This window comes from Apteryx mantelli, chromosome 4, assembly GCF_036417845.1.
Source record: "Apteryx mantelli isolate bAptMan1 chromosome 4, bAptMan1.hap1, whole genome shotgun sequence".
Taxonomy (NCBI): domain Eukaryota; kingdom Metazoa; phylum Chordata; class Aves; order Apterygiformes; family Apterygidae; genus Apteryx; species Apteryx mantelli.
Window position 1 is genome coordinate 32,666,163 of NC_089981.1, and position 14,253 is coordinate 32,680,415.

At 37.1% G+C, this 14,253-nt stretch overlaps 1 protein-coding gene across 3 annotated transcripts in view; it reads right to left on the minus strand.

Moving 5' to 3' along the window:
• Nucleotides 1–14,253, minus strand: part of HIPK3 (homeodomain interacting protein kinase 3) — a 113,201-nt gene that overhangs the window by 48,499 nt on the left and 50,449 nt on the right. For all 3 annotated transcript variants that reach the window (XM_013957902.2, XM_067296176.1, XM_067296175.1), the window contains exon 2: nucleotides 10,604–11,699. In XM_013957902.2, coding sequence (XP_013813356.2) covers nucleotides 10,604–11,697 — 1,094 coding nt within the window. In that variant the 5' untranslated portion in view covers nucleotides 11,698–11,699. The remainder of the gene's footprint in view (nucleotides 1–10,603; nucleotides 11,700–14,253) is intronic.

Consider the following 14,253-nt stretch of genomic DNA (forward strand, 5'->3'; position numbering starts at 1 on the left):
AAGTAATAAAAATGCTAACAAAAAATCTGTTCCAATTCAATGCCTAGAATCAACTTTTGACCATTAAAAGACATGATAAATCCACATTAGTTGTGAACCTGCAAAATCAAAAGAGAAAGTTGTTTTGTTATATGTGTATGAATATGTATTTCTACATATACACGCTATGAATACTGATATTATTGTAAAGTAACAGCTTTTTTTAAAAGATCACATATGCATACATGATAATTGAAATTGAAACAAAAAAGCATACTCTCATTAGAGATTTCATCATGAAATATCTGATGTTTTGAAATGTTTTAAACATCTAATGAATGATTGACTATTAGAATGAGGATCTCCAGTTCTCAAATATCCAATAAGGCATTGAAAATATTGTTTAAAAATTCAAATTCTGAATTGAGGGAACTATGCGAGTAGGTGATATTTTATTAAAGACTGCTACGCTGCCTCCAGGACAGGAGGAACGTGCTTGGCACTTACAAAGGGAAAATGGCAAAATCTGCTAGACTCCTTACACTGCGAAACAAAACTTCACAAACATTTGATTTTAGCTCCGAGAAAGCTCTTCTGTGCACTGGTGGACCTAACTGGATAAAGTTCAATGGTACACCAACAGCACAACTGACAAACTGCTCTGTTCCACAGCTTTAGAGAGTTTTAAATAAGCTAGGTCCAGCATATCATACACCATGAAGATAAGAATGAGAAATCTTGAATTCCATGGAGCATTTGCCATGAGACGAACAGAGACAGATGAGAACAGGTTTGATTTGCTCACTCTGAAAATATATTGGGGCATTTTTTTTGTAAAGAATAAGAGCTTCATAATAGCCAGGCTCCTACCATAGTGCAATCCAAATAACATAGTGTATTTTACACAATATATACTAATTTACCGTATATATAAATCTAGATAGCATACATTTCCAAATAAGCTATTTTTAGTAATTTACTCTTGAAGTATATATTGTGTGCTCAGAATTATGACCAGAACGTCTTTCTAACTTTACGGCTGTTTAAAAAGAGCTTTTGCTACAGAAGTTAGACACCTGGAAGCACAAGGAATTTAGATGAACCCTAAAGTACTCCGATTTTACCATCATTTACATGTACCTTCACTAAAAAGCGTGGATGCAGTTGCTTCTCCATTGGTAAATAAGCTAATGGTGAGATTCTGGTGTTAAGGTCCAGCAGCCGGTGGCAGCTTGCAGTCCCACCACTCCAAGCGGAAGGCTGGAAGGCACCACTCGGCCGAAAGAAGATGCTTCCTGTCATCCCTCTTTCGTGAGATCTGCGTGTCACCTTGTGCTTCTGCCCACCCCTGCTAATGAGGCCATGGGACAGAAGGCCACAGTATCTCCCCCTCTGCCACATTCTTTGCGACTACACATGCAGGGGGCTTCTGAGAGTTTTCTGAAATGTTCATTGGGATAAAATTGATTTTACTTTTCAGCTCACCAGCACAACTTTGCGCGAGTAAAGACTCACCCGCACACACAAAAGTACTACTTTTTTAAACTATATTATGCCTGCACTTTAATCAATTTTTGCTGTCCGATTACCTGTAGACCAAGATTTTTAAGCACAAGAATCTCCTTTAGACTGTAGCAGTCTAAAGACCAAGAAAAGCTATCACTGAATTCTGATTTAAACTGTTGCTCCTACCATCACTATTAATTCAAAATCTACACTGACTTTGCCTGAATCACCAGCAGTTACATGGTACCATGTGTTTATGTGCTTTATGTGTTATCCGTATTTTAATGTTACTTGGAAATTCTGTAGCTAAAAAAAAAAAAAAAGATAACTCAGAAAGGCTGGCCACTATTTCATCCATTCCCATCCTCAAGATATTTTTATGGATCTCAGGGCAGGGGGAGCAGATTTGCAGTAGTCCTCCCATTCTTTCCCACATTAAAAACAAAAAAATTACATTTGGATCTGCTCTTACACTCTGTTTCTATTAACAGAATAAGAGGGTGTGAGAGACCACATTATGTTGGGTAAAAAATTATAATAGAGAATCAATATTAGCTTTGTTATCAAATATGTATAAATATGTAGTTATGCCAAACTAAGATTCCCACTCCTGAACAATACTTACAATGGCTTTGCTTAGGTCCTGGTAATCATAAAATAGAAGTTTAGAATATGAAGTCAACTAAAGAATTAACGAAGACTATGCAAAAAGTGCAAACAAAATCTTACCAAATCAAAACAGCAATTTGTTCAGCAGACAAGCCACAGCAGCTTATCTTAACACCAAATTCTGTTTGCTCAGATAAGAAAATAAGCCAATCACAGCACTGCAACTTTAAAGGGGGGGGAAATGTTAAGAGTGTCTCAATTCACTCATAATGGCAATTCCTTACATTATCACGTTATCAGGACTCTTTTTCCATATATACTCCTGACAGTAACCATGCTCACAAGTATAGCAGCTGACTTCGAACATTGCTGACCTTGAGCAAGCAAATGCCCTTAGCAGCATGTACTTCTGGCTTATTTCACTGCAACAGCGAAACAGCCTCACCATCTATAGTAGTATAGAGTCTCTGGCCACCACCCCTGACTATTTTAAGATATCCCAATACACTTCAGTGATGCACAGTTCAAAGTGATAGAATAACATCTGCTAGCATGTTTAAGTGCAAGTTGTTTACAGAGGAATTTTTAGCTTGTTCTGGTACTGTGCTTCCCGAACTAGCAGAAAAGAACCTCAACTTACTAACAGAGCTTTGAGTCCTGTTTACACATCTAAAAAACCAAAAAAAAAAACAAAAAAAAAACATTTTTTTTGTGTGAACAATAATATTACATATTGTGAAAGGAGAACAGAAAACACCTCACTCTAGATAAAGCTTATTTAGAAAGTTCAAGCATGTGACAACAATGGGTGGGCTTGAAAAAGCAGTTCCTTTCTGAGATTTCAATTTACATGACTTCTCCCCTTGACTGTCCCTATAAATAAAATCTATAGTAACATATGAATTTATCTGTACATAAAGTTTTTAAGTTGATATTCTAAACGTATGTAAATTGTAAGTTGACATGATGTTATGAACAATCACAAAGTACTCCAATACAATGGATTAGCGTGCTACTACTCACTGAGCGGTAAGAACTGGTTATGCCTACAATCTAACCCAATGTAATATAAAACACACACATACACACACACACACACAAAAAAAACCACACGTTAGATTAAACTAACAAAAACACTCCAGGAAGGTATTGTCAACCTTTGTTCTTTGAAATCACTGGAGTGGCATGGAACAGAGCTAACGAAGTTGCAAAGCTCAGTGAGAAAGCAAGTCTGCCCAAGAGTATCCAGCACCACTGGAACTTTCTCTCATTTCAAAGGGTGTAGATGAGAAAGAGAGGGAACATCAGATCAAATAATTTCATAAATTTGAAAAAAAATAGCATAAGCTATTTGTGTTTTATTCTGAAATATGAAGGTTAAAAAAAGCTATAAATACAAAAAGCAGTCCTAATGCAACAACCTGAGAGCACGTACATAACCCTCACTGCATTCCAGCTGATGGACAGTAATTAAGTGACAGACCTCACTTACTCTATTCTTTTTCCAAAGTTCTTAAGGCACAAGAGATTCACCTGGATCTAATCACTCTGCTGAACTGCAGCAGGACTGACTGGATGAGTTAGATCTACCACAGTCCCCATCCAAGCAAATGAAACATTCATCTTAAGGAGTGAAGGATCTTTCTTAATCACTAGGAGATGCCTGGAACCAAACAGATGAACTTACAACTCTTGACAACTGTGGGCAGGTGGAGGAGAAGGGACAGAGGAATTTACATAGTAGCTGTGGCAGGACTACAAAATGCAATGAATATCACTCTTTTTCCATCCTCTCTGATTCTTCATGGGAAGGGAAGGTAAAAGCAGAGAGAGGAAAAGGACTGCTCTCATCCAACAGGAATAAATCCAGCAGTGATTTTTCCATCTCTCTGAGCTCTGCTGCAACACTAGTGACATTTGGCATTCTGTCTGGAAACAATGCTGCTGATTAGCAGTTATCCTTAGTTGGAAGGAGGGAGGAAGGATATCACTGACTGATGCAGGAATGAATTAATTCCCACTTAGTTCATGTGCCCAAGCACTTGCTTTTCCTTATGGGAACACTCTTGAATAAACCAGGACTGTATGTTATTGCTGTCACCAACAGAGCAGAAAAACATTTCCAAGCTATGAGCGTTACTTTATAACCAAACACCTTTCATTCTGCAAGCATCACTTGAGTAATCCAAGAACATAGCACAGGTTCAGGAGGTCACCCACTCCTTTTATACAGACACCAATTATGCTGCTCCTCATTGACTCCTTCCCTCCACCCCCGCCACCCATTTGACTATGCTAAATAGCAGTTTAAGTATGAATCTCTAGGATGCCAAGAGTAGCCTCCTTCCATTAAGAAACTGATCATTTGTTCCTGAAAATATTTTTTTTTGTTAAAATTTACATCTGTACCCTAGCAGCAGTACAATTTGATACAGTATGATGAAGCAGATATTTTCTTGGGAGACAGAAGATGGAAGACAGGAAATTTAACTGTAAGTGCAGCTATGCAAGTGCTTGGAAGAATGACTGTTAAACTTCCCTCTGAAGCTGCATGTAAGGAACATGCAATGAAACAACACACTCACTCCTAGGCAAGCAAAGACTATTATAAGTTCATGTTAGAAGAACTCTGAGTGGTAACTTTTGTAAGGGTTTACCAAGACTTCATTTTCAAAATCCTGTCTCCTAGGAAGACAACTCCAAGATTAAATCAACATAAAGGTGACTCCCCTTGAAAAAAAAAAAAAAAAAAATTGTAAGCATCGACTCCTCCCAACCAGCAATGAGCCCTAGAAATCACAGAAGTTTGCATACACAAACACTGATATAAAGCTGCTGTTACAAACTCTCCCTTAGTGATCTATGCTTGACATGTAATGCAAATATCAAAATACGTTTTAGGAACTCAGCCGGTGTTACAAGCAAGTAACAAGTGGGAATATACAAACAATGAAGAAAGAAGAAGCTTTAGCATTATCAAACCCCGCTACAAAGATTTGGTCATTAGATGGAACTGTGCATCTTTTAAATGAAGTTTTACGTATCAACTCCCTTTGCACAAAGGCTGAACAATATCCACAACAGTGAGCACTTCTGAAGTTCAGAAGTGCAGAATGAATCTCAGACGGCCATTTGGGCATTAGCTGATGATTAAAACAGAACTCCTCAACCATTCATGGTGCACACAACTATTTCAAAAAGGAAGAATCATATCCTTGAATAGGAGTTTCTCTGGAAAAAAAATCCTAGAAAGGATACCAGAAGAAAGAGGAAATTTGCTGTGAAACCAGACCTAAAAAGTTATCTCTGAACACAAAACACTGAGAAGGTCATGCACAAGCTCTTTTCATGACAACAGAAACTTTGCAGAAGAAAGGTAACTAGGCTCTCTGGAGCAGATCAGCACAACTACCTTGACCATTTTAAACCACTCAACTCTTTTGTAGGTCACTGCTCCTTGTAGTCTGTCATTCTGAAGCCCCTCTTCTCACACCCACTTCCCAAAGCATTTATTTTTGTGTGTGTGTGTGTATCTTTATGAGAAACATGAAGGAAAGGAAACTGCCAGAGCGAAGGGAGAACACCACGCCTGAGGAAACCTTCCTGACTGACTGTGTGAGTGCAAGACGCAAGAGATTCAGAAGCACAAGCAATCTGTTGATTCCCCTACTTTCCAGCTTGCGTTGTGCAATAAAGGAGAGAAAGGGAGCTTTTCATCTTGGATGTAACACTCCAGTTCTCTTGATTCAGGGCACAGGTGTCCAAGAAGAAAGAAAAGCCACATACTTTTCATACCATTTCCATATATGACAAAAGCTTGATCATCTACACTGTATGTAACAGGATCTTTTTCTTTTCCAAGTGTATACACTGCCTGGTTACTTACCTACTTACATCACTCACAAAAGGTCAACAAGCATGTAATGTGTGAGGCCAGCAGCAAAGAAAAAGCTTCATATACAAGATCCCTCTATCCCACAAATACTAAAATTCAGACCAGCATAAAAACAGTATGTAAGCACAGACACTATCTTTTAGGAAAACAGTACTCATAACAACATTTCAGCTTTCAAGCAAAAAAAAATAATAATAATAATAATCCATGACTTAAGACAGTGTATTGTGGTAAATATTTATTCATATCGAGTAACTACTCTTTATCTTCAAGTGAATATTTCTAGCAATACATAACAGCAAAGTTCCAGTTTCCAAAAGGTAATGAGATACCAAAAAGTATTTTGATATTCATTTTAACCATTCTCTTACTTTCTCTTTGCTTGAAAAAGCTGAAACAGAAGCAGGAAAACATTAAATCATTATTATTCTGTTTATTTTGTCTCCATTTCTCCTCTCATCTATATCCTTTCAAATTAAATAGTCCCACTCTTCATGATCTCTCCTCATATCTTAATGTCTTCAATAATTACATCACTTCTCCTTCTGTTATAGGCCAGGATAAGGTGAAATTTAAGTCACTCCATTGTCCATCCACCTAACTATATTATTTTCCCTGACTTAAGTCATAACTGTGTTACTGCTTGTTTTTCCAATTCGTTACTCACTTCCTCTTACAGATCTAAAACACTGGTATTACCATTCAGACACTGCAACAGTAGACTTAGTGGCATTTTCCATTCTTGCAATAATTAATTCACGGTAGTTCCAGAAACAAGCTAAAAAACCAGTAGTGTTGAGCTATGAAAAAATACACTTCCTCTTTATTCACTTATGCAAAACCTTTCCGTGGGCTTCTCTTGAGCAGTCAGCATACTCTTTCAGTATGGAAACACCAAACCTCATTTTCGAAAATGGGCATGGCATAAGTGACCTAGGAACTGTAGTAAGTTAAAACTGCTGCCAGAAAGAATATTTCCTCCCTTTTCCCCACGCCACCTTCCTCCTTGTACTGGCACAAGTATTCCTCACGTTCTATTCACTCTGCATCTGCCTGAAATTTGACTGGTTAATATAACCCACTACTGCGCAGTTTCACTCCTCTATTTGGTTCCAGGACACAAAGCCATGGGGCTGCAGGCTTTAGAATAAGCAGCCCAAGACTGTGGGAGGGCAGGTCTCTTCCTTTCAGCACTGTCATCTTACACCATTGTTTAAAGGCATTTCGAGTCCCTCTCAGATCCTGAAATAGTAATTTAAAAACAAAATGCAAAAAAACTTCTGTTTAATACCTCTTTCTATAAATTCTTGGGCTTGGCTGAATGCTTCTACAGATCAGAATAGGCCAAGTATCATATGACATTGACATTTATATGGGTATTTCCTGGATGAGAGTAGTATGCTGTAGATGTTGCTCAGTGAATCAAGATCTCATGCACTGTCATTTCTGAACAGATAGCAATCCCCACCGATAAGAATTACATGTAAAGCTCATGACAGCCGTTCAGCAAATAAACAATTTGTAAAGATTTTAGACAAGAATACAGCAGTGATCATGCTAATAAGAGGTGATGTTGAGAACAAGCATTTTTTAAAATATATTTTCAATTTAAACTCTAATGGAATTTAGTTTGAAGCTTTAAATAGAAAAACATTCATTAAACTGGATTTTTTAATGGACTGAACAAACATTAACACCACTGAACTTAAAGTGAGTCTTCAATGTCTCCATTGCTGCTCAACTCTTTTAAAAGAGTTTGTTTCAACATGTCATAGTGAAACAAGTCCAAACTGCACTATCACTCCCACCCTTTTCTAACACAAAACCATTTAGAGTACGGTTATATTTATGAAGTAGTTCCTTATATGGTTGACAAGAAGCACGACCTCTGTCAAAGTAAATACCATCTCCATATGATGTATTCTGTGAAGACCCTTTTCATTCCTTTCTAAGGCTTCTCTATTCAAATTTCCCTGGCATCACCCATTTTGAGAGCTTTCAGGATCAAATCCCTACTTTCTGATATTATTTACACTATTCAGGTGCTTCCAAAGCAGTAAAACATGCTGACAAACAGCATGACAAGCTGCACAAAATTAATTTGAATCACTCAACCAATAAAGACTCATGCACCCATGATGCAATCCAACATGCTTTAAAAAAAAAGTTTACTTCTGAAAAGGTTTACTTTTACAGTGAAAAAAATACTAAAGTATAATATCAAAATTTTTTCAAACTAGAATCAATTTTAAAATGGCCTTAACCAAGATTTAACCTAAATGAAATACCAAAGCTATTCATGTACACCCCAACCCTAATTAACAGGCAAACTTGCCTGATTCTTGTTTTCTTTATATGCCTTTTTTACTTTCAAAAAAAATACAGAGTTAAATGCTGCTTTACAGAACGATTCTAAAACTATCAGAGGTAAGAGACTTCTACTAAGTCTTCTACTAAGGAGTCTGAATACTTACAAAGCACTTCAGTGCAACTTAGTAACCGGGGAATTTTACAGGCACATGTCAGACGAGTTTACATGGATGTCATTTAATCTTTTCCACGAGTTAAAGTCCCTGTCTGGGTAAAGTTCTTACATTGAGACAAGACAGGCACACACACACACCAGTCTTTCTTCTTTTTGGGAAGAAAAGAAATATATATTTTTTTGAAAGCATATCCACAAACAAACAGCACTTACTCACACTTTAGTACACACAACACTATACAAGCCTCTAAAACACACGCATAGTACCAAGGAGTTAGACATGGAGCTTTGCTAGCATACAGACCTGTTCTCTCAGCAAGTATGTCAAAATTCTATATAAAGTATCTAGAAACTAGGGTTTGTTTTATATGCTATGATTTTCTCAGATGAAGATGAAAGTTGCAGAAATTTTTCTGTTTATTTCTAATAATTTTACATTATTCTTTTATATGTCTCCACTCAATGGAGCATAAACACAATTAAAACAAACCTACAGCTAAAACTGGTAGGTAGAACGCTGAATGAGCACACCAGCAGAACAGTTCTGCATCTGATGGGTCATCTGCAATGGAAGGAGAAGAACCAAACAAACTAGCACACAGTGAATTATTACAGTAGGAGCGCCCAGGCGGGTTGTCCAGCAACACGGCCTCTTCCTTGTCACTTCTTGCCAAGAGCAAGGAGGGGGGGAATGGCAATAGCTCACCAGAATCTGTCATTGTTTAAATAAATAAAAGCTAAAGTAAGTGGGAAAGTCTTGAATATCTGCTGAATTATAAACTTGTACAAAATGATCAGCCAATACAAGGACCTTTGCACTTGTTGTCTAGAACCTCCCAGAATTCATACTGCCTTTTTAAGACTCTTACATCTTTGCCCTGAAGGACTGAACTAACATACAGTCTCTTAAATGGTGTACAGCTATTAGACTGAAAGGAACTCTCAAGTTACTTAACTTTTTCTTTTGTGTACGTTTTTGTGCAATATATGAGCATGCATCAATCTTCCTGCTTCCCAATTTAGTATTTTTTTGACAAACTTCACAGAGTTTTTAAATCCTCAGCTGTTGTATGTAATTAAGTAATAAGGAAATGCAGGTGATGAATTAGAATACTTATAGCAGAACTATACATGAAATGCTTTTGTTCACCATCTACAGTCAAATAATTATTAGTTTCTTCTGGCATGAACATCAACCACTTCAATTTCATCAGAACTGCACAAGTTTTCAGTTCCAACATGAATAGATACAATAGATTTTAAACTTTAACTCACTCATTCCCCTGGTTTACTAGCTTTTTACTGAATTTGCAGAGATAGGCAATACCAATCAACATTGCAAAGTAGGACTGAAAAAGGTGCTCAATCAAGACACGTTCAACCTTTAAAAAAGCAAATAAGAGCAACCCATAAATAAATATTAATAGCTTTTAAATGTCACACAAATGGAATATCTATATGAAGAAAAGATTTTAAAAAAATCAGAAATATTCATCCATTTTCAGGCCAATATAGTATGCAACTATATACCAAAATCATTTTAAATGCCTGAGGGGCATCTGGTATCACCTTAATACATTTAATTATCCTATCATTCACTAACTCCAGAAGTTCACAGTTGCTGAAGGCACTCAATCAGAATTAACTTTTTTAAGAACTAGGGGAAATATTTACAGGTGTTGGAGAAAAACAAGAGGGTTTCCATAACCTTTGGAAACAGGATATAAAAATATGGCACTTCCAGACTTACAGGAGGGAAAAAAAAAAGATATTTGGATAAGCAGGGAAGGCATTCTAATCAAGCAAGTTAGATTACAAAATTAAAGCTAATTTTTTTCTATCTTTCTTTTAAAAAGCCTCATCAGACATTTCGAGATAACAGCAAGTGATGACTTAGGACAAATTGCAACACAAAACATACTTCTAGAAAATACTCAGAGCAAATATTCACATTTAAAATGGTAACCAACTACTTAATTTTAGAATGAACTATATTCTTAGACAGTCCTAACTTTTTCAAAATTAATATTCGCTATCTGGAACAGTAATTATTTCAAACCATTAACTTTAATAAATACTAAAACCTTGTTCCATTAAAAAGTATTAGAAACAAAGTAAAAGAGACCTACCTATAATACCGAGACTGTAAATAGGTTGAACAAATAGTCTTTGATACATGGCTGGCAGACCCAAAATCTATTACTTTAACTCGGTAAGGCTGCCGAACAGGATCCACCAACATAATGTTCTCTGGTTTGAGGTCAGCATGGATTAAACCAAGACTTTTGAGTTTTTTCAGTGCAGTGGCCACCTGTTGCAGAATAGGCCGTATTACTTTCAATTGCAGAGGGCTGAATTTGTTTTGTTTCAGGAAGTCGTACAGATTCTGTTCCAACATCTCAAAAACCAAACAAGTATGATTATGATGCTGAAAGCATTCGTAAGCTCTCACAAAATTAAATTCGTCAGCATTTTCAGTACTTAGTCTTGCTAATATGCTCACTTCTATTTGTCCTTGGCGTGCATAAGAAGGATGATTCTTCAAGATTTTGATTGCCACAATCTCATTTGTCCCCCTTTTCCAACACTTCACTACTTGTCCAAAGGTCCCTCGCCCAAGGAAATCAAGAACCTCATAAGTATTTTTCACAGAGCACAATACCTCATGCTGTACTAACTGATAATCTCCATCTCCACTGGTACCACTTTGTTTTGAAGTTGCAGCAGTTGTCACAACTGTCACCGGGTTTCCTACATTGGTTTGCAACATTGCAGGCAATATGGACAGTTCATCCACAATCTGCATTGTGCTGTTCCGATTATCCAGCTCTTCACTCTTACGCTTCAATCCACATCGCTGGGGTCTGTCCAGTATATCCAATCTGCTTTCTTGTGTCCCAGTCTGAGGTGCCTCTATTTGAGCTTGCTGCACCTGCGCCGCTAACACTTTTGTAGCACCTACAATATTTTTTAAAGCAACAGCATTTGACTGCAACAAGAAGTTCTGTCCTCGAGGTCTGTCAAATGGGTTTTTAGTCTGAAAGAAAGTACTAACCCTGTGGGGAGAAATTCCAAAGTTTTTATCATTCACATAGATCCGTGGGTAGGTTCCTTCGTGGTACACACAACTGCTTGGTTCTAATTTGAGTTTCTTCACACTACAAAAGGCACTTGACTGGGTTTGATAAACATATGGTGGATAGACCAAGACTTGTGAGGCCATACCTACAGAAGGAAGGGAAGAAGAAAAAGCAAGTAAGAATTCTACATTCACATTTCCGAAGTTTACAGCAGTTTCCTCCTTTAAAATAAGAACGCGAGTATATTTTCCACACCAACTAGCTTAAAGTAATTTTGTATTTCGTTTCTTACAGCAAACAACATAGTCATCATGCCTCACCGGTGACCGCTCTTCTGCGCACAGAGACAGCAGCAACTACAGTAGCAAACTTCTTCACTGGTTGCACAGGACAGAACTGAGAGAGTCCGCAGCAGGCTACTATCAGAAACTCTTGAAGCAGAGGAACCACCTTTGTGCTGTAAAAGCTAAATTTTCATTTAAAAACCTCCAGCATTTCTATGTACAAAGATATCTTAGTCTTCACCATCAGTTAAATAATTGATGCAATTATTTATCAATGATGATGAAAAATAATTTAGAGCTCTTAATTATGAGCTGATCCTACCTGTTATGTAAGATATCCAACCTACCATCATAAGTATCATCAGGCTTCTAAGAACACATGGGCCAAAGACATAATTGTTAATGCTCCCAGAATTTCACTGTGGTGAAAGTCAAAGTGATCTGGTTGTGTCACAGGGCCTGACCTACCTTGAATGCATGTAAACATTCATGTAAACAATTGTAAGTTTCTGGGTAAATTAAGACATAATCTAACCCATTCACAACATGCAGGTCCTTTCTCTAAGACCTTTCCCTTGTAGAAGTTTGCATATAAATTATACAGTTTAACAGAACTATTCGTCTGTATTTATGATTATACCCTTAAGATATACCTATATCTTAAGATACCTTAGAAAAAAGATTAAGGTATAAATAAAGATGTAAAATGTGAGGAAACAGACCTGATATCATTATACACTTGATTATGTCGAAAGTCAAGTTCCAATTTTGTTTGCATCTGTGACCCTGTTCCCTTCCACTTGCTCTACTTCCCCTTCTTGGCCAACACCAGCATTAAAGTCTTATTCACCTATTTCTTTCCTAAACAACTTCTTTCTATTTTATAAGGCAAACCACATTACACAGAACACTAAGTTCTCCTTGAAACCATCCACTTCTCCATCCAGTCTTCCTCTAAAAACTCATTGCAAAAGATACCTGCAAATGATAACTCAGTCATAATAATTATGCAAACTAGTTCCCTTTGTTAAGTTTTTCTAGCACCCAAGCCCACCTTATTTAAAAAGTACATAAAGTCATGCTTTTTCATTTTATATACTGGTTTATAAACTACCAGAATACCTGGTAGATCACAGTAAGCTCTTCAGAACAAAGTTTGTTTCTTATTGTAAATTTAAACCAACACTTTGCACAGGGGAGCATCAAACCCAACTGCGATTTCTGAACACTGCTGTAATACATCAGAAAAGTGCTTTTACTCCAAGATGAGCTATCATCTGGAAAAGTTTATGTATTTTATATACATATTATATATGTGTATTATAAATATATATATATTTCTGCCAATACAATTCCTTCCTTGCTAAAAGTGAAGTGAAAGTTAAAATAAAAGACTATTAATAATTTTAACTTTTGAAATCCCAGCAAAGTTGAGATCAAAAATTCAATCCAATTGACACTGCCTTTCTTGAGCTCATCACATTTTTAAAGACTAAGCCTACAAAATTTTTTAGAACAACCAATCTCTTCTCAGAAATCAGTAGTGAAAACCTGTTTTGTGCAAAACCAGGTAGTTTGTCAGACCAGGAAGTTAAAGAGAACAACAGCTCTTTCCCCTCCCTCCATGCTCCACACCCTGCAAAACAACAGAAGATTAGTCCTGCTGCCTTCCAAAACTCACCAGGCAGCTCAGAAAGCTAGTTCCACGGAAAGGAGAGCCAGAAGACTTTCTAAGGTTATGTTCCACATTGTACCTTTCTTTCCTAAACCAGGAATCGAGTGTGCCCACAGAACATCAGAGGTGGAAAACGAGAACACTACCTTGCTTGCGCATAAGACAAGGATGCTCCATGCACTTTAAAATCCAGAGGCATCCTCCTCTCGCCAGTGCCGTCCCTTCCAGCTCTTGCCTCTGCACCCACCCTGCTGAGTACCTTTCCAGAGCTGCCTATATGCCATCCTTGCCTTTCATGTCACATAACGCTAATCACTTTAAGAAAAAGGCAAGGCAAAAAACAGTGTAAATGATTACATGGTTTCAGTAAAAGTTACGATTTACACCAGCCAGGGATCAGCTCTCAGGGAGGAATTCAGTACTACTAATACTTTAATTAAATCAACTCCTCACACCAAGTACATGAAGATTCTGGCAACAGGCATTTCACTGGCATATTAATCACATCAGACTCAAAGCAGACACCACCACAATGATTCTGATCAAATGAAAGCTAACCAAACACACAGCACAATTATTCTCAAGCTGTAATTTGATTTATGAAAAATTAGCATTTAAACATCTTAAAAGAGCAATTAAAATAATCACACAATCACAGCTGATTAGCATCCTGTAATGCTTTTTGTCCTTGTTAAAAACAACAACAACAAAGCTCACCCACCATTCCTTCCAAAGCTGTT